Here is an 18933-nt window from a genome sequence, read left to right as displayed (position 1 = left end):
TGATTTGCTCCTGTGTTGTTTTACTTTCTTTAAGAGCAGTAACTTTAAAAGTTTTATCTTTGACTGTGTTGACACTTAGCTGGCCTTGTTCAACTGTAATCTCTTGTAGTTTGGTAGATTTCCTATCTGGCTCTTCCTCTGGAGACACAATTTCCTCATCAAATGTTGCATGCTCAGTGACAACTTTAGTTTTATCATGTTTTTCAGGTGTACCACTTTTAATTGGAGTCACCCTTTCAGTTTTATCCTTTACAGTGATGAATTTTTGTGGGATTTGTTTGTCTGCAGCCTCTTTAGTTTTTGCTATTTTTTGTCCTCTCTCCTTCAGGGATTTTGATTCCTTTGGAGTTATGTCCTCTAACACATCAGTTACCTTTTCAGGCATTAAGACAGTTTCTCTGGCTTCTGTATGTTTTTCAGGAGCAGATTCTACCTCTAATTCTTCAGAAGATTCCTCCATCAAAGGTGTAACTGAAACCTTTCTTTCATTTTGTTCCTGTTTTGATTTAAGTGATTTAAGAGGAGTGACTTTGAAAGTTTTATCTTTAACTGTACAGACCTTTAGCTGGCCTTGTTCAACTGTAATCTCTTGTGGTTTGGTAAGTTTCTGTTGTGGCTCTCGTGAAGATACTGACTCTATTATATCTGTTATATCAGTTTCCTCATCAAGCGCCACATGCTTTTTGATTAATTTTTCAGTTTTATTATGTTTTTCAGGAGCTTCTACAACAGTACCTCCCTTACTTGTTTTGACCATGACAGGTGTATCTAAACTTTTTCTACCCACTTGTTCCTTTCTTGCAGGTTTCCTCTGTTCAGTGACAGTATCTGTGGTGATTTGATCTGCAACTTTATCTATCACAAGTGATTCCTCTGGTTTTATCTCCACTGCATCTGTTTCGGGGGGCTTTCTTTTGGTTTCTTTTAATCTTGGTTTTGTCTCTTCAATCAGTGTAACTTTAGAACGTTTGTCCTTAACTGTGGTAAGGTTTGATTGTACTGGCTCAAGAGAAGCCTCTTCAGTTTCAGCAACTTTAGGGAGTTTGTCCTCAGCCTTACACGTCTTTGGCTGGACTTCTGTCAATTCAATCTCTGTGTCAGATGGCATTTGTTCTTTCTCTGTTGCTGACAGTTTTTCCATAGCAGAGTTTTTTTCTGGCTTAACATGTTCTTGTCTACCTGCAATGTCTCTGACAGGTTTCTTTGTTTTAGCATGTATTTTTGAAGTATCCTCTGATATTAATGATTCTTTGGCTGTTTGCTCTGGAGACTCACTGTCCACTTTTGCATCTTTGTCTACCTTTGTGATTTCAGCATCTACCACAGGAGGAAGTGAAGATTTCCTTTCACTTAGCGTCTGGCTCATCACACTGTGGACAATTTTAGAAGTTTCGTCAGTCATTGATGTGATGCCATCTGATGTAATTTTTTTCATTTTAGGCAAACTCTCTGGCATGTCTTTCCAGGATTCAACTTGGCCTTCACTTTCTTTCAGCTCCTCAGTGGGAGTAATTTTGGTGATTTTGTCTTTAACAGTGATCCCCACTGACTGGACAGATTTGATGGTAATATTGTCAGCTTTCCCTAGCTTCAGTCTTTCTGGAGTTAATGTGTCTGCCAATGATTCCTCAGATGCAGGCTCTGTTGCCTTTTGCTCAGCTTGTTGTTTAGTTGCTTTTTGAACCTTGGTGATTTTTGTTTCTAATGGTGTTTCTCTGACCTGTGACTGAACTTCACCATCAGATGTCACTACCATGTGTTCTTTCTCTTTCAGTGGAACTCCTTGTATTTGAGGAGTTGTCTTTAACAAAACTGTCTCTTTTTCTTTTTCCTTTTTAGATTTTTGATCTTTATTCGTGACCACGTTTGACTGAACTTCTTTAGTTGCAGTCTCTACAGTTTTGGCTGGAGTTTGTTCCTTTGCCTTTTTTGATACTGGTTTTCTTTCAGTTTGTTCTGGTCTTGCTTTTATCTCTTCAGTTGGACTAACTCTGTGTTGTTGGTCTTCAGTTATAACCATACCTGGTTGGACTTTCAATTCAATGTCTTTAGTTTCTTTTAAGATCTGTTCTTTTTCTTTTGAGTGAATTGGTCTTTCTTCTGATTTAACAATTTTCTTTTTACTCACAGTGTCTTCAGTTTTAGTGCCATTTTGTTCTGCCACTGTTTGTTTAGGTAGTCCCTCAATCTCAGATTTCAAGGTAGTCAGAGTAACTGAAATATCTCCATCAGGTTTCATCTCTGTTGTTCCTTCCAGAGGACTGACTTTGACCAATCTGTCTTTAAGTGTAACTACTTTGGACAAGATAGATTTAGGCAGAAGGCTGGTTGGCTTGAGTTTTTCAGATGGTGGCATTTCTTTGTTTAACATTATAGGTGAAGCCTTTCCTTCTTTCTGGCTCTGTTCTGCTTGTTCTTGGTCTTTTACAGTGACTGCCTTCAATTCAAATTCTACATCCTTTATGTTTTCTACACCCTGTTCTTTTTGTTTTGATGGCTGCTTTTCCTTTTTATAAACCTCCTCTGGTTTTTGCGATTTGTCAGTTAGCCCTGTACCTTCTATAACATGTTCATCAGTTCTGGTGAATTTCTCAGGAGTATCTTTCCCCATTAATTCTTTAACTGTGATGTATTTTTCCTGAGTTAGTTCCTCTATATCTAATTTCTTGTCTAATGGTGACTTTTTAAAAGAATCAACTTTGAGCTTTTGTATTTCTTTCTTTGAAATACCTTTTGTAGCTAATGTTAGGTGTTTGGCATCCTTGGTTTTTCCAGTTATTTCTGTCTTTGACTGGATGGTATCAATAGCATACAGCTTTTCTTCTGCTTCCTCAGAGTCTATTATTCTAGGTTTGGAGGATACCTCTTCCATTGGTTTAACAAGCTCTGAGGAATCAGTTTCTTGTATCTTTAAGGTCATTTCAATATTTCCAGCTTTCAAAGGTTTCTCTTCTTTGTCATCTTGTTTTAATTTGTTCTTCATTTTTGTGATGAGTTTCATTTTAAGGCCCTGTGTCATTAAACCATCAGTAACAGATATGTCACTTTTTATATCAGGCACTTCATCAGGTTCTTGTGTTGCACTTAATTTAACACTTTCGCCCACAATTTCTTCTTCATCCTTGTGATACATTTTAGCTTTTTCTTCAACTTCCTCTCTCTCTCTGACCTTCTCTGCAGAGGAAGGTTCCTCTGACATGAAATGCTTCAGGATCTTCTGAGCTCCTGCTCTTTCCTCAGACTTTAAAAGACCAGTGATGGCCCCTTGTGGGGAGAAGATTTTAAGAGGTGTGAAGACAAAGCACCATGTAGCAGTGCCAAGAGATTAGGAAAAACAACAACAAAAGACACAAACATTTGGAATTAAACAACACAAACACAGGGATAATAAGAAAGAAGTAAGAGCTGACAATCAAGGAAACACAAATACACTGTCGTTGTACCTCTCTCTGGTGTTTTTCCTTTTATCTCGACTTGTTTTTCAGGGGATGTAGCACGGATGGTTGTGGGAGTGGTCTCGGGCTTGGCTTCTGTTTCTTTAAAGATAATCAGTTTTTGTTTAATGTAAGATGTAAATATTTAAGAGAGGAAAGCACAGGGAAAAAGATAGACTTAAACTCACAAAGGGATAAAAAAAAGAACCCTTTAAAAAAGATACAAAAACACACCAATAGAAGACTTTTGTAGGGAACACAGTGAGCATGAAAATGTGATATGGAGAGACATTCACAAATGGGATGAAAAGAGACAAACTGTGACCCAAGTCGCTGCCCAAGATTTAGATAAAAAAGAACAAAGACTGCACCCAAACATGGAGACATATGAAAAAGTTAAAGATGAACATGATGATGTTAGATTTTCTCTCTGTACCTCTGGCAGCAGTCTGGGGGGAAATCCTTTTCCTCTCTGGTTTTGAGGGAATTGAAGGTTTTGTGTCTTCTTTTGTCTTTTCAGTATCAACACTCTGAGGAGTTACATCTTTGGATTCCTCTTTTTTCTTGTATTCTGCTTCGGTTTTTTCAGTCACTGACTCAAACTCAATGTCTGATTTAATCAGTTCTGGCTTCTTAAGCTCCATATCTGTTACTGACTCTTTTGGTTTTACCTTGGGGGTCACCTCTACCTCAGGTTTTGGCTTTTCAGCAACTTTCTCCTTTTTTGTGTCAATTATCTCGGTAGATTTTGGCTTCTTCTCTTGTTTCTTTTCAGCTAACTCATGTTTCTTTACTGACACCTGTCCTGGTGCACTAGTATCTTTTTTGGAGTCAGAAATGACTGGGGGCTTAATTCGAGTTTCGTCCTTTCTACTTTCCTCATCTACTCTTTTCACTTGAGTGGGAGTTACTTTTATTGGTTTGTCTTCAACTGTGACTTCTGTCCGCTCAATTGTAATTGCTCTGATTTCCTCAGTTCTACTGTATTTTTCCTCTGGAGTAGCTGAGATTATCTTGACATCATGATCAGCTAGTTCCTCATAGGTGACCTCTGTCAAAGCCTTTCCTTCAATCTTAAACCTTTCAGTTTGTTTTTTTGATTCTGTGCTGATTTTAATTGGGGAGGTTTTGGTTTTATCTCCCTCTGTCACCAACGGGATATCTTTTACTAACTCTATTTCTTTGGTTGAAGTAGGTTCCTCTGTTCTTTCTATCCTGCGTCTCTCTCTGCTTTCTGTTTTAATGATTATCTCTTTTCCCTTTTTGACTGGAACACTAGTTTCTTGTTTAGAGAGGTCCTTCTCTGGAACATATCTGACTAATGTGCTGTCTTTCCTCTCATCCGTAATTTCCTCTGTTGGTGACTCAATCGCCCTGACAAAAAACTCCTCTTCAGTTTTTTCTTTTCTAGGTTTATCCTGCAGTGTTGTGACCACCCTGTCTTTGTCAGATTCACTTTCCTGGACTACAACTATAGTTTCTTGTGTTTTCGGCGCAACTCTTCGTTTGGTCACCCTGGTTTCTTTCCTCTTTGAAGTGTCAGTAACAGATATCTCACTTCTCAGTTCAGACTTTTTATCTCTTTGGGTAGGCTTTTCTGTCGTTCTTAAGACATCTACTTCTGATAGCGACACCATCGTCTTGCCCAGAGGAGCCACTTCATCCTCGTACAACACTTCGGCATGTTCTTCCACCATCTCTTCATGTTCCCAAACCTCCTCTGTGGGAGACACTTTCTCCGTCACATAATAAATTTCCTGTAGTTTTTGAACTCCTTCCCTTTGCTCAATTTTGACAAGACTCGTAGTTGCTGGAAGTTTTAAGAGTTGTTGAAGAACAGGCGTCATGTGGCGGCGCCAAGAGTTGACAACAAAACACAAAGACAATCAACAGTGTTAGAAAGAGACAACACGGATATTAAGAGGCTAAATCTTGAGGCGATAATCCACCTGCTGTGTATTATCATCAAGAGTTAAAGATTAAGATGTGGTTAAAGGACTCCACCATGTTTTCAGATGGTCTGTACCTTTTTCAGGAGGAGAGACTTTTTTCTCTTGTTCAACCTCAGTGGGCCGAATCTTCTCAATCTTCTTAGTTTCTATTTCTTTTAAAGAATGAATCAGTTTTCAATCCAAGATGGTGCATGAGAAGAAGATTATTTTAAAAGAAGAAAATTTAGTTAAACAAACAAACATACATAAATAACCAGAATATATTACAGAAAGCACAGCAAACAGTAAGATGTTAAAGAAGAATATAAGATGTTACGAAACCCCTTGAAGCAGTGGCAACAGTTCAGTTGGAATTTTTTTTTTTTTTTTTGCCCTTTGTTATATCATCTTATGACTACTTGTTGATACTCAGTCAGACATAATGTCTACCATAGACTGAAAAAATAAATTTTGTTCTGTTTATTGTTCAAGCTGCTGTTGCTTGTTTGATGTTTTATGTGCATCAAAAATGAATGCTTCTGATGTAAAACATGTTTTGAGTGTACATTTAGATGTGCTGCAATATGCACCACATTACAACTGCTACAACTGGACTGGTGCCAATAGTTCACATACATGATATAACACAAAGAAAGATAGAAAGAGTCGAGGTCCACCTCAGCTGTACCTTTATGAAGAGCTTCTTCAACCTCTCGTTTAGGTTTAGCTTCAGGTACCTTCTCGGGTGTTTTATCAGGGGTCTTTGTAGGAACAGTTTTTTCTACAGAGATCCTCTCTGTTTGTTTCTTAGACACCTTTTCAAGTTTTACTTCCTCAATCTTTACAGGAAGCTCAGGTGGCTTCTTCTCAGGAATCCTCTCTTCTTCAGCAGCCTTTTGAGGGACTTTTACAGGTTTCCTCTCAGGAGGAAACTTCTCTGGCACTTTTTCCTCGGGTGTTTTTTCTGGAAACACCTTTGGAACTTTATCCACTTTTTTCTCAGGGGCTGATATTTTCTCTGGGACCCTTTCAGGGGTCTTCTCCTTCATCTCAGCTTTCTTTGGAGGCAGTCTCTCTGGTTCTGTTTGAGGTATTTTATCAGGCAGCCTCTCAAGTTCAGTCTTCGGGAAAACTACCTCATCAAACACCTTCTGAGGTACTTTCTCAGGCACCGCCTCTGGTACAAGTTTAGGTTTGGGCTTCAAAGCTTTAAGAGGGTTTGACACAAAAACATGCAAAAGACATGACTATAAAGAACAGAAAATGTGCTGGCGCACAAGCAAGGATATGTTACACACAACAGGGAATACTTTACTCAAATTATCTGTTTGTGAAGCAGAATTGCTGCTGAAGTGCTGCTAGTTTGCTGTTACGGTGGCGCTAGAGGAAAGTCAAAAAAGTACATCCTCTGCAGAGCAAGAATGAAAACAGGGTATTATATTGTAATTTAAGCTGTGTGATTTTATTTTTTGTGGAAGTGGACTTTGTAGTAAGAGGGTGGCTCCAGTGGAAGGGTCAAAGAGAGGATCATCCTCTGGGGTCCCTAAACTTCTATTATAACTAAAATATATAATTTCTGTTATACTTTGTATATAAAATTATATTTCAATCTATCATGATAATTTGTGTAAAACATAACCCTGCTGAGTCAAAGGACAACAAATAAAACAACAACTAACAAAGCCAGGGCTTGTTACAGAGGAAAGATCCATCATAAACATTATAATACCTTTCTCTTTCTTTGTTGGCTCTTCTTTGGGAGGAACAACAGCAGGTTCTGGTTTCTTGACTGCCTTTGGAGGCTCAGGTATTTTTTCCTCCACAGGAACTTTAAAGAGTACCATTCACATACATTAGCGGTCAAGTGAATGAATGAATCAAGTTGAAGAGTGTTGTTAGAGATGAACAAAACACCCACCACTCTATCGAGTGTAAGACAAGAAAAACTGACAACTGACAAACTCATGTGCAGCCCCATCGCAACACCACAGTAACTCTGTGAGCCAGAGGTTAGAGGTTAGACAAACACACCAAAGAAGCTGAAGAGGGTTTAAGATGAGTGTAAGAGTTTAGATTTTAGTGTGAGGAGCTTTGGGATGATTGACAGCTGACTGAGCTTTAGATACCTTTAGCTGCCACAGGTTTTTTCTGTGGTGCCTCTTCTTCTCTCTCCACCTTTTGTGGGACTGGAGGTGGTGGTGGTGGTGGAGGTGGAGGTGTAACCACCTTCTTCTTTGTTGGTGCTTCTGGTTCTTTAAAAGAACATGTAATTTGTAACTACGTTTATTGCCAAAAAGCCTGTAGAATAAAATGTTCTATGACATTCAATAATGAGACACATTCAGACTCATTCACAGACATTAGAGACAGTTAAAGTTGGCAATACATTAAAAGCTATCAGGTTTCCAGTGGTTAAAGAATTAAGTGTAAGAGTTTAACATCCAAACTAGACACAAAAACGGATCAATAAGCACTCATGGAAAATCACTCCAGACGAGTTAAAGTTGGTGGAGTTAAGAAGATTAAAAACTCCAGAGCTGCATCTCGACCAGAGATGCTGTATACCTTTCTTCGGGGGTTCCTTTGGTGCAGGTGTTGGTTCTGGTTTGGCCTGTGGAGGTTCTGGTTTTGGCACTCTCACTTCAGCCTCTGGTTTTTTCACTGCTGGTTCAGGTTTGGGAACCACTGCAGGTTCTGCTTTTGGAGCTGGAGGCTCTGGCTTGGCAAGGACTGCTTCAGGTTTGGGAACCACCGCAGGTTCTGCTTTTGGAGCTGGAGGCTCTGGCTTGGCAATGACTGGTTCTGGTTTGGGAACCACCGCAGGTTCTGCTTTTGGAGCTGGAGGCTCTGGCTTGGCAATGACTGGTTCTGGCTTTGTTACAGGAGGCACAGGTTTACGGACCTCTGGCTTTGGTTTCTCTGGTTCTGGCTTTGGTTTTTGGACTTCTGGTTCTGGCTTGGTTACTGCTGGTTCAGGCTTGACCTTTGCCAGCACTGGTTTTGCAGTTTCTTCGGGGACTTAAAAGCAACATTTAAATTGGTTTACGTACGAATAAAGTCAGTCAAGACACACAGAAAGTCAAAGATTCGCTTCCACCCTTGAAGCTAAGCAAACACAGTAAAGACGGATCAATACTGAAGACAGAGAAATGTATGAACAGTTAAAACAGTTCTGAAAATCCTTAGAACTCAACACACAAATCCAAACAAAGCAGGAAATACCTTTGGATGGTGGTGTTGTTGGCTTCTTCACTGGCTCTGGCTTAGCTTCAGGCTCCAGCTCGATCTTCGCAGGTTTGGCCTCAGGTTCTGCTTTGGGAGCCGGTGTTGGCTTAGGCTTTGGTTCAGGTTCTGCTTTTGGTTTGGGCTTGGGTTCAGGTTCAGGTTTAGCTGCAGGTGCCACTTTTTTGGGCTCTGCTGGTACATGAGGCTTGGGCTCATCTTCAAGTAGGTAACACAGACATTGGCTAATGTTAGCATGAAGTTGTGGTAGCATCAAAGAGTTATCAAGAGGCATTCGAAAGAGTGAGATGACACTGAACATGAAGACAAACACTGGTGATGAATTAGCGATAATATTGTGTGGGGAACAGACAGAATGCCAGTCACAGAGTACAAACAGTGAGGTGACCATCACAATAAAATCAAGATGAGACAGACATTAAGAGGTGAGAAGCCATGTAGTGGTGAGTAAGCTGCTACTGAGGACTCTTAATAAGATGTCAAACAACAGGAAGAACTAATGGAAGTACCTTTCTTTGGCACTCCGGGCTTCTCGGCAGGCAATGAGGGAGCAGCAGGCTTCTTAACCTCCTCTGGTTCTTTTGAGATACATTCAAACACACGATAAACCACAAAATCAAAATAAAGCAAGACAAGGAGAGGAAAAGAACTGAATTCGAACAGGTACAACTGTTAAACCACATCATAATAGAGTAGTCAACAAAAGGACAGTGTCATCAGCAAAGATGGGAGATGTTCAGTAGAGAAATGTTTAGAAATCTGACATCTCTACCTTTGGGAGCTGGAACTTCCTTCTTCTCTGGGACTGAAACTACAGGAACCTTTTCCTCCACTGGTTTTTTGGCCACTGGTACTTCAAAATTTCAGTAAAATTAAGTAAAATTACACAACATCAAAACATCAAGGGAAGTTACGGAGAGAAAAATTAAATACATAGGAACTAAGTCTAAAAAGCATGGAAAGCCACAGATTAATGTGTTATTAAACAGGTACATGCCAACATCAGAGGTATGTTGGTACCTTTAGGCGGTGATGGCTCCTTTATAGCTGGTGCAGGCTTCTCTTCAGGCTTTTTCTCAGCTTTGGGAACTTAAAAGACACCAATCATGTTAGCATCACAAGAGAGATGCTGTGCATTTGCAGGTGAAGCACAGAAGCGCAGCAGAAGATTAAGTTACAGACAAAAGAAAGAGCAACTACAGTAGATAATTTGACAACAAGTCTATCTGTAGCAAAAAAAAGAGTAAAGAAATAAAAAAACAGAAAAGACAAAGCAGAACAGGACAAAACAATCAAAGATTTTAGTAGTGGAAGACAAACAAGTAAGTTTGCATTTTTTGCAGGATAAAGCGCCAAGCAGCAGGAAGACATTCAGGTCTGTGGTACCTTTTTTGGGGATTTCCTCTCTCATTTCAACTTTCTTGGTCTCCACTGTCTCCTCAATGGGAACTCTGGCAGATGCTGGGAATGAAACACACACAGGAACACATCCAGGATTATCATCACTGTCACAAAACATCAACTTTCTTGAGTAAAAATGAATAGCTGCTCATAAAAAATGGACGATGCTCTGAAAATCAGAGCTGCATGACATCCTGTCTCATGTTAAAAACACACCTGCGTGTTTTGACATAACAAGAATCAACAGTTGGACATCAGATTTAAAATTCTAATTGTAATTTGTGGATCAATTAGATGATAACCATAACCTATTACCTGCACACATGCATTTAAAGGTAAGAAATGTAAAGTTTTAGGAGGTAAGCAGAAGCCAAAACAAATTACCTGATCTCAGGCTGCAGTTTGAAAAAAAGTAAGTAATAACATAAGAACAGTTATAGAACAAAAAAAGGGTTAGGAAAAAGAGCAAACAAAATAAAATAAAAAAACATAAATCTCACAAATAAAGACAAATATTAAGAGAGAGCCATGATTAAGAGCGGCTCAGACAAACAGATATTAACAGACAGATAACTGATGTCCTTCCTGATACCTTTGGTTGTGGACACCTGTTGTGTTACTGCCTCCTCTGTCCAGCTCTGATACTCGACTGGTGGTGTGATGACCACAAAAGTGACAGAAGACAACAAACATGAGGAAAACACTCGGTGCTTGGAGACAAATACTCATGACGTCATTTCACAGTTTAACAAAGTCACTGTCTTGTTGTCTCAAAGAACCTATAAATGAGATATGACTATAACTGGCTACACAAAATATGCAAAACAACTGCAAAGGAACAAAAACAACTGCAAAGAGACACAAAATAACCACAAACAGACTCAAAGGCAGTGTTGTAGTGGTCAAACTTTCAGAGTTTTTACCTTGTCTTTAAAATGTGCTGTGCAAACAAAGTTACTTTGCCTGAAGGTGACAACAAGTAAATGTTAGGCTTAACAGCTATAAACTACTTCAGTAAGTTTAAATGTCCTGACAAAGCTACAGTCACTGAGCTTTGTTTATTTACTAGATCAACAAGACAAAAGACTTTGACTATAAAATGGCGACACAGTGAGCAAGTATTGAGTGTGAGCAATGGAGAGATGAAAGATGGGATGACTGTTAAAGAGTGAAAAAAGAAGAAGGCATCCCAAAATGTCAGACAAAAACAAATAAACATGGATGTAAAATCACCAGGACAAAGATTACTGCCTTCCTGTTGGCAATAAAAACAACCATTACAAAGCAGAGATGAGTCAGGTGACATGATGATGTTATGATGAACAAAACAGGCAGATCTGGGTAAATTCACATCTGGAAAAACTTTTAGCTGTGCTTAAATCAATCTGACTTAATCAGTATAATCAGTAAAGATAGAATTTTATCACACGAATCCAAACTACAGTTTACTGCTATCAGTTATCCACTGGTCCATGTTCTGATAGAAAACAAATAATTTCTTATTTTGGTATCATAAAGTGTAATTAATGTTTTTATCAATGATTATTTTTTAATTCCTAATGGATCAGTTATAAGACATGAATCAGATTTGTCCCTGATCTAAAATCCCTGTGTGAAGAATTTTAATTTCTATTTTTTTCCAGATCTGATGGTTCGGTAATGATGACGATGACGATGATGATGGAGAGAGTTAAGTCTCAGTGAAAAAGAAGAAATACAACATGTTGTACCTCTCTGCTCCACCTCCATCTCTTCTTCATAGTGATACGTATATTCAGTTGATTCTTACAAAAACAAAAAATTTGTGTTTTTGTTTCCGTTATTAAGAACAAAGACAGAAGAGTTTTCAATTTATGATAAGAAATACAGATTAGTTTGACTGTCAGTGAGGTGAGGGATAACAAAAGAAGAATTATTACTGTGATAAAGACGATCAGTTTAATGTTAAACTGATATTAATTTTTGGTAAAATCTGGTCAGGATTGAGGACGTGAGCAGATGAAGCATAAAAACACAGTAAATACCTTTAAGTTCAATCTCTTCTTCATAATGATAGAACTCAGCAGATTCTTTAAAAGATAAAAAACATGTTGGTTTTATTGTGATGTTAAAAATAAAATTTATCCAAAGACGCATAAAGAGTTATAGAGTCAGATTTCATGATACTTTCTGGAAACACATTTTGGGCTTTGGTCTAAACTCGCATGTTAAAATGAGCTTGTTTTTAAATCCATTCTCTGATAAACTAACTGCTCTTGATTCCAGTCTTACCTTGAATTGCCACTGATGAGGGCACTTCAGGCCTCTGAACTGAGGAGTCTGGGACATCTACAGAATATGGAATATGATTCATACCAAAACTTTACCATAATACAACAATTATTTAAGTAAAAACAGGACTGAATGTATAGTAGTATTAAATACACATTATATTAATAACTGACATTTTGAAAATCCTCTTGCTTTCGAGCTTTTACCCGAGTTGTTGGAGGGTGTAGGATATAGGTCACCCTGCTACCATAACATCAATCAACCATCATGATATTAATGTTATAAGACTAAATTAAGTCTATGTGAAACCTAACTTAAAGCAGGTTTTATTAGCTATTCATGGCCACATCAGCTAGAGTTTTTCCCCTGCTTCCAGAAACCTGTTTTAACTAAGCTGCTGCTGTAACAACTCTTAACTAAGAATGGATATGTTAATAGTTTGCAGTTAACAGGTGTTAGCTAAGGCTCTAAACCTGACTTTAGTGAATATGGAGAACAAGAGGATTTCCTGAAATGCCCCTGATTACAGTGGTTAATCTAGAAAATAAAATACTTACCAAAGGGAACCATTGCTAATTCAATTTCTGTGAAAAAGGGAAAGAGTGAACGATGCATTAAACACTAAAACAGACAAAAGCTGAACAGAAGCATAAAAGGTGCCGCCTGACTAGGAACTGTACCTTTGCCAGACAAATAAAGCTCAGCTGTGCTCTTAGCCTCTCCTCTGGGCTCCAACCTCACAATCACTGAGTACACGCCTACATGGGATTAGTAATGAAGACGTTTAACACTCAAGTCATAAAAACAATTAGAAAAAAAAATCTATAGGGCTTTGTGACGGGCCTTTGGGGCTTGATGACGCTCTACACACCTTCGTCTTCAATGGTCACATTTCGGATGACCATGAAATGTCTTCGGCCCTCACTTCTGAAGTTGTACTTAGGGCTCTCTTTCAGTTCCCAGGTGTCTTTGTACCATGAAACGATTGCGTTGTCGAAGGACACCTCACACTCAAAGGTGGCCGACTGGCGCTCGTTGACTTCGACGTTGTGGATGCGTTTGGTGAAATGAATTTGTTCAGCTAAAACAGATAAAGACGTGAATGGGTAAACGTGTTTGGCATCACAACTGGGAATGTATGACAATAGCTGAATGGTAGTTTTCACCGACACAACATCCACATGGTTAGCAATGATGATCAGAGCAATGTTTATGGGACAGTTAAGATGATGGGTTGTTGGAGGGGTGGGGTGGATTTGAGTCGAGACGAATGTAAGGAGACAACGAATGAGATGATGGCAGACGTTTTTTTGCACGATAATCCAGGAGAGGAGAGGAGTGAAGGATGTTAAGACAGAGGAGGACAAATCCCAGAAGAAAGAGAAAAAAAGAGGGAAAAATCCAAAACTCCAACATTAGTCTCAGAGTTTGATGGAGGGATTCAAAAGAGGTTAGTAAACGGGCAGAACATCCACCACGTCTAGAAGGTTGCAGGAAGGTTTCCAGGTACAAACCTTCCACCCAGAGGTCGGCCGAGGACTCCAGGTGCTGGTACCTGCAGGTGTATCGACCCTGGTCTTCAGGTTTCAGGTCTTTGATCAGAAGCTTCTGAACCTTGTGTTTCACCTCGGACATGTACCTGCCCTTCATCTCTAACTGCTTGCCGTTTTTATACCACTGAGCCTCTACGTTAGGGATGGACAACTGACAAGACAGTGTACACGATTGCCCTTCCTTACCCGATGTGTCCTGCAGGTGCTTCTCAACCTCCGCCTCTGAAAGATAAAACACAACAAAGAAAATCTGAATTAAATTCACTGATGCATCAGATTTGCTTAAGGTTCCACAAATCAATATTTTTTTTAAATGATAATGAATCAGGCAGAGTAAATGAATGGGCAGCTGTTTGCTGTTTGTTACCCTATTGTGACAATAATCTCTGTCACATATTTTATTCTTCAGCTTTCTGCTGCTCACAAGCCACCAAAACGTTAGATCAATGCAAGCTCAGTCTTTTCCTTGGAAAAAGTGGCTAGACCAAAGATCCCTCATTTCATTCCTCAAGTCTCGGCATGCAGACGAATACAGGTTGGATGCGGAAGTAAACTGCCATCACTGCAGTGATACCATAGTTTTAAACCCACTCAATAACACTAAAGAACCCAGAGTCGGTATTTGTAAACAAGGACTGACTGCAGTCCAGCTGTGATAATAACTACCAGATGTTGTGCTGGTACAGTGTACAGCATCAGCACTGACCCATTACGGTGAGCTTGGCGCTGGAGATATGCGGCCCACAGACCACCCGGTAGTTGCCCTGGTCAGACGACTTGCAGTTCTTGATCTTGAGCAGGTGGCGGTCACCGCTGATGCTGATGTCGTACTTATCGCTGGTGTCCAGTTTCTGTGTGCCCTTGTACCAGGACAGGGTGATCTCTGGGTAGTTGATCTTGATCTGACACTCGAACACTGCTTCCTTGTTGGTGAAGACGGACTGATCAGAGATGTCCTTCATCACGGTGACAGGCTGCAGGAGCAACAAGAGAATTAATTCTCTGGATACACCACCATTTTCTGTCAACACTAAAGCCCCATTCAGAGTGGACTTCTTTCTCTAGGGGAGTGTGATGATTTCAACATCACTCTCATCGTCTCTGGTAAGTGATTTTAATCCCATCACATTTCATCCCCCTCCCCAGTAATAGTTACAACCACAGCCACAGAAACTGATCTCTTGACTCATACTAACAAAGCGACCTTTAATAATACTGTATCTACAGTATGTATCAATATCAGAATGAATCAGGTATGAATGAGGAGAAAATGCAGACTCCACATTTAAAATTTATCAGGTGATCTGTCAGAGTTGTGTGCAAAGAGAAGCAATAAGCCTATCCAGTTTCTGATTTTCCATTTTGTTTGTGCAGATTATTATTGCTGCCCAGTGCCTGCACTAATGTATGGATGTATGTGTACCTCCTGATGAAAACAGTAAATGTGTCCTGACCTCTGTGCGCTCCATCCTCTTCTGCAGGTCGGCCACCAGTCGGGCCATGTCCTCATCAGACTCTCTGTCTCCACGTTCCAGTTCCTGTCAACAACAACAACAACATTATTCAGCACAACATCTACAGACACAAACACATCACAAGTGCTGACAGTACAGAGTGTTACCGGTCTTCCACTTTCTTCAGCTTTCTCCTTCTTCAGCTGCTCGATGGCCTGAAGCAGGCCGCGGTAGTCTGTGATGCCGTACATTCGGGCATATTTTTCATACTCTTTGGGGTCCACATTCCTCAACAGCTCAACAATGTCAATGTCCTTCTCCTCCTGTGGACTCTTCTGCTTTGACGGTGTCCTGAGAACAAAACAAAGGAGACATCAAGACTTTGTAAATACAAAAACACAAAACAAAACCACCAAAGGGTCAGATTATTGCCTGGAAGCTGACAGAAACATCCAACACAGAAACTCACTTCTTCAGTTTGGCTCGGAGATCTCCCTCGGGCATCGTCGTCTCTTTCTTTTCATCCACGTGCATGTCGGCGCTGCACTCGATCTCTCCATGCTTGTTGGAGGCGACACACCTGTACTGACCAGAGTCTGACTTGGTCACCTCTCTGATCTCCAGCTTGGCATCCTGGCCCTTCTGGTCAATGGAGATCCGGCCACCGTGCGTGATCTGCCTCCACTTCCCCTTCATCCACTTTACGCTGGGGATAGGGTCGCCACCCACCTTGGCGATGAAGGTGGCAATGCCCTCTGTGAAACAACAGATGGAGGATCAGGAGAAAACTACAGTCTAATCGTCTACTTCTCAAATTGTGTGTTTGGTATTATGTTCAATCCATGCTGTGTGTTATGTATAAGTTGTGCGTCTCACTCTCGGTGACGTGAGCAGTTTTGGGCTCCTCGATGAAGAACAGGTTGTCCAGTTTTTTGGTTGGGGCTGCAGCTGGAACCTCAGCGGGAGGTGGAGCTGCTCCTGGTTTCTCTGCAAAATAACATCACAGAGCAACATTAACAAAACTGTTTAGCTTTATTTAAAAACAAAAACACAAAAATATTGTTTCTAAGAAAAAAAAGAAATCTAAGTGTTATTGTGGGCCAGGCTCTGACTCTGGACCAACACGTTCAGTCTTTGTTCAGTCTTATGCCAGCTCAGAAATATTGTAAAGTTCAGGTCCACTGTGTCAGATGGAAATGTTAATCTATGCTTTTATATCCTCCCTTTTTGCCTTTGCAAATCCTCACTGTATTGTTTTCAACTTGTCCAAAATGCTGCTGGGAAACTCTTGACTAGGTATAAGTCTGTACATATACCTACACAGTAAGCTCCAGCAGACAAATACATACAGATCATATTTGATGTAATTGTGCTTAGTTTATCATTCTATCTCATTTTACCTTTCATGTTCCAGATTTTTTTTATGCTTTACTGTTCATGAGCCTGCAATTTGCATTCATAGGTTCCCCTCAAACTGCCATATTGGGCTGCTGTTTGTGAGAAAGTATCATTCATAAATATGTATCATAGAGTAAAAAAAAAGTTTCACTAAGAAATCAACAGTCAAAGATATAGCAAATTTAGTCATGAATCGTATTAGAGGATCCAAAACATGTTGATTATATTGATACAGATGGCAACAACATGTTATAAGAACAGAGCTTTGATTGATCATGATTTGCAGTCGGGTGCTAAAAACAGTCTCTTAATGGACCATCATTTAAATGTTGTTCATACCACTGAAAACATTTTAAGTACAAGAAAAGTGATGAATGCCAGAGCTTCTCTCAAATCACTCATGGTCCTTGCCCAGTGCTTCACTGTAACAAAAACATGTCATGACTTAAATTGTCCACTAGATTGAGCTGTTTGATGTCTGACAAACAGGAGGAAACAAAGGGGCAGAAGAATGTTTAACTATGTGAAAACACAATTATAGACCATAAAACTACAGTAGAAGGGTTGGTCAGTTAATAAGCTGATGTACATAATTAGGAATTACTCGGCAGCAGAGATTTTAGTCTGAATGACATTTTTAACTAGTATCCATTTGTTATTTCGTACAGTGTGAGTGAGTCACAGACATCAAACTCTTAAAAAGAAAAGTGATGCGAAAAACTGAAAACAGGACAAACTGACGTATGACTAATTAAAGCTGCTCTTGAAAACAGTGAGATTTGGTGTTAAAATCTTGATAATAATAAACTATTATGCACACTGCCTAAAATTTCCTATTTGAGTACATCAGCTGATTAACTGACCAGTTTTTCTGCTGTTGATTTCACATAATACCAGTTAAACATTTTTCTGCTGGTTTGTTCCCTCCTATCTGCCTGACATCAAACACCTCCACCTGGCGGACAGTTTAAGTCATTACATGTTTTTGTAAAGGAGATGAGCACTGAGCAGGAACCATGAGTATTTTGCTTCACAAAAGAAACAAAACCAGATAAAAACACACACATAGAGGAGATAAAAACGATAAAATAAATGACATCAAATAGATATGAATATAAATATGACATCTCCAAATGCCTATAGCATGCCTGAGTTCAACAGGCAAGTAGCTCTGTTGGGCAGAGGCAAATGCCTGGTCACCCTTCAACCCAAGCTATGAGCTAAGAGCAGGGGGCCATCAGCAGATCTCAGTGGTCAAAGGGGCACGTAACACGTCCATAGATTGGAGAGGTATTTAGGGGACTAGGCTGTTTGAGGCCATAAAATTGAGCAGTAATATTTTAAAATAAAGAAATCTATCAAGGAGCCAGTGTCAAGCTGACACCTGAATAATTTACTAGTGCCGTTCACAGTTCTTACCTTTCACAATGACTTTGGCTTTGCAGAACTCACTGCCGGCATCGTTGGTAGCCTTGCAGAGGTAGTCACCAGCATCGTGTCTGGATGCCTGGCTGATTTCCAAACAGGCTGTCCCATCAGAGAAGCTGATCCTGGTGCTGCCGGCCGACGTCAGGTCCTTTCTGTCTTTCATCCACTGGATCTTCAGAGGAGGAGACCCGCAGACGTGACACCTGAGGCTCAGCTTCTCACCCTCATCTACAGTCACCGGTTTGAGAGGGACGTCAAACACTGGAGGCTTCTTGGCCTCTGCAGGAGAGATAGGATGGTTTCATTTCAGCCGACTGTTCTAGTGACAGTGCTGAGATTACTGGACAATGGTAAAAGCCCTTGGACTATAAGATTTGTATCTCACAACGAGATTGTTTTTTTCTCATTATTATAGGATCTATATGTTGTAATTATGTCTCACCGTCCCCTAATTCAAACCTACCTGAGATGCCCACAACGACGTCACAGGAGACTGTTCCAGCTTCGTTGGAGGCCTGGCAGGAGTACCTGCCGCTGTCGCTCACCTGGCTGCTCTTAATGCACAGCACAGCCACGTTGCTCTTAAAGCTGATGTCGTATTTGTCGGAGCTGTAGATCTCCTTGTTGTCTTTGAACCAACTAACAGACATGGGCTGCGAGCCAGAGACCCGGCCCTCCATCTTCACCAGTTTGCCCTCCATGTCCTCGATGTGCTCTGAGGGCTTTTTGGTGAACACCGGAGGGTTTTTACGCTCTGGAAAGAAGAGAATAAAGTGACAGTCAGGAGAGGAAGGTTGTTTTTGTCCCACACAAAGAAACG

General features: G+C 40.1%; 1 protein-coding gene across 1 annotated transcript in view; it reads right to left on the bottom strand.

The window, feature by feature from the left end:
• LOC108874713 (titin-like) overlaps positions 1-18933 on the bottom strand; it is a 203254-nt gene that overhangs the window by 117022 nt on the left and 67299 nt on the right. The window contains 26 exon segments of the mRNA XM_051073998.1: positions 3444-3536; positions 5461-5538; positions 6054-6572; positions 7095-7193; positions 7492-7617; positions 7931-8383; positions 8588-8806; positions 9118-9186; positions 9381-9461; positions 9629-9697; positions 9995-10069; positions 10602-10658; positions 11740-11793; positions 12034-12078; positions 12281-12337; positions 12838-12864; positions 12961-13038; positions 13152-13361; positions 13795-14055; positions 14540-14807; positions 15288-15371; positions 15455-15638; positions 15757-16042; positions 16164-16274; positions 18105-18392; positions 18577-18867. Of these exon segments, the coding sequence (XP_050929955.1) occupies positions 3444-3536; positions 5461-5538; positions 6054-6572; positions 7095-7193; positions 7492-7617; positions 7931-8383; positions 8588-8806; positions 9118-9186; positions 9381-9461; positions 9629-9697; positions 9995-10069; positions 10602-10658; positions 11740-11793; positions 12034-12078; positions 12281-12337; positions 12838-12864; positions 12961-13038; positions 13152-13361; positions 13795-14055; positions 14540-14807; positions 15288-15371; positions 15455-15638; positions 15757-16042; positions 16164-16274; positions 18105-18392; positions 18577-18867 (4182 nt within the window).

Source organism: Lates calcarifer, linkage group LG1 (assembly GCF_001640805.2).
Source record: "Lates calcarifer isolate ASB-BC8 linkage group LG1, TLL_Latcal_v3, whole genome shotgun sequence".
Lineage (NCBI taxonomy): Eukaryota > Metazoa > Chordata > Actinopteri > Centropomidae > Lates > Lates calcarifer.
Note: the sequence above shows the minus strand (reverse complement) of the source record. Positions and strands in the feature narration are given on the sequence as shown.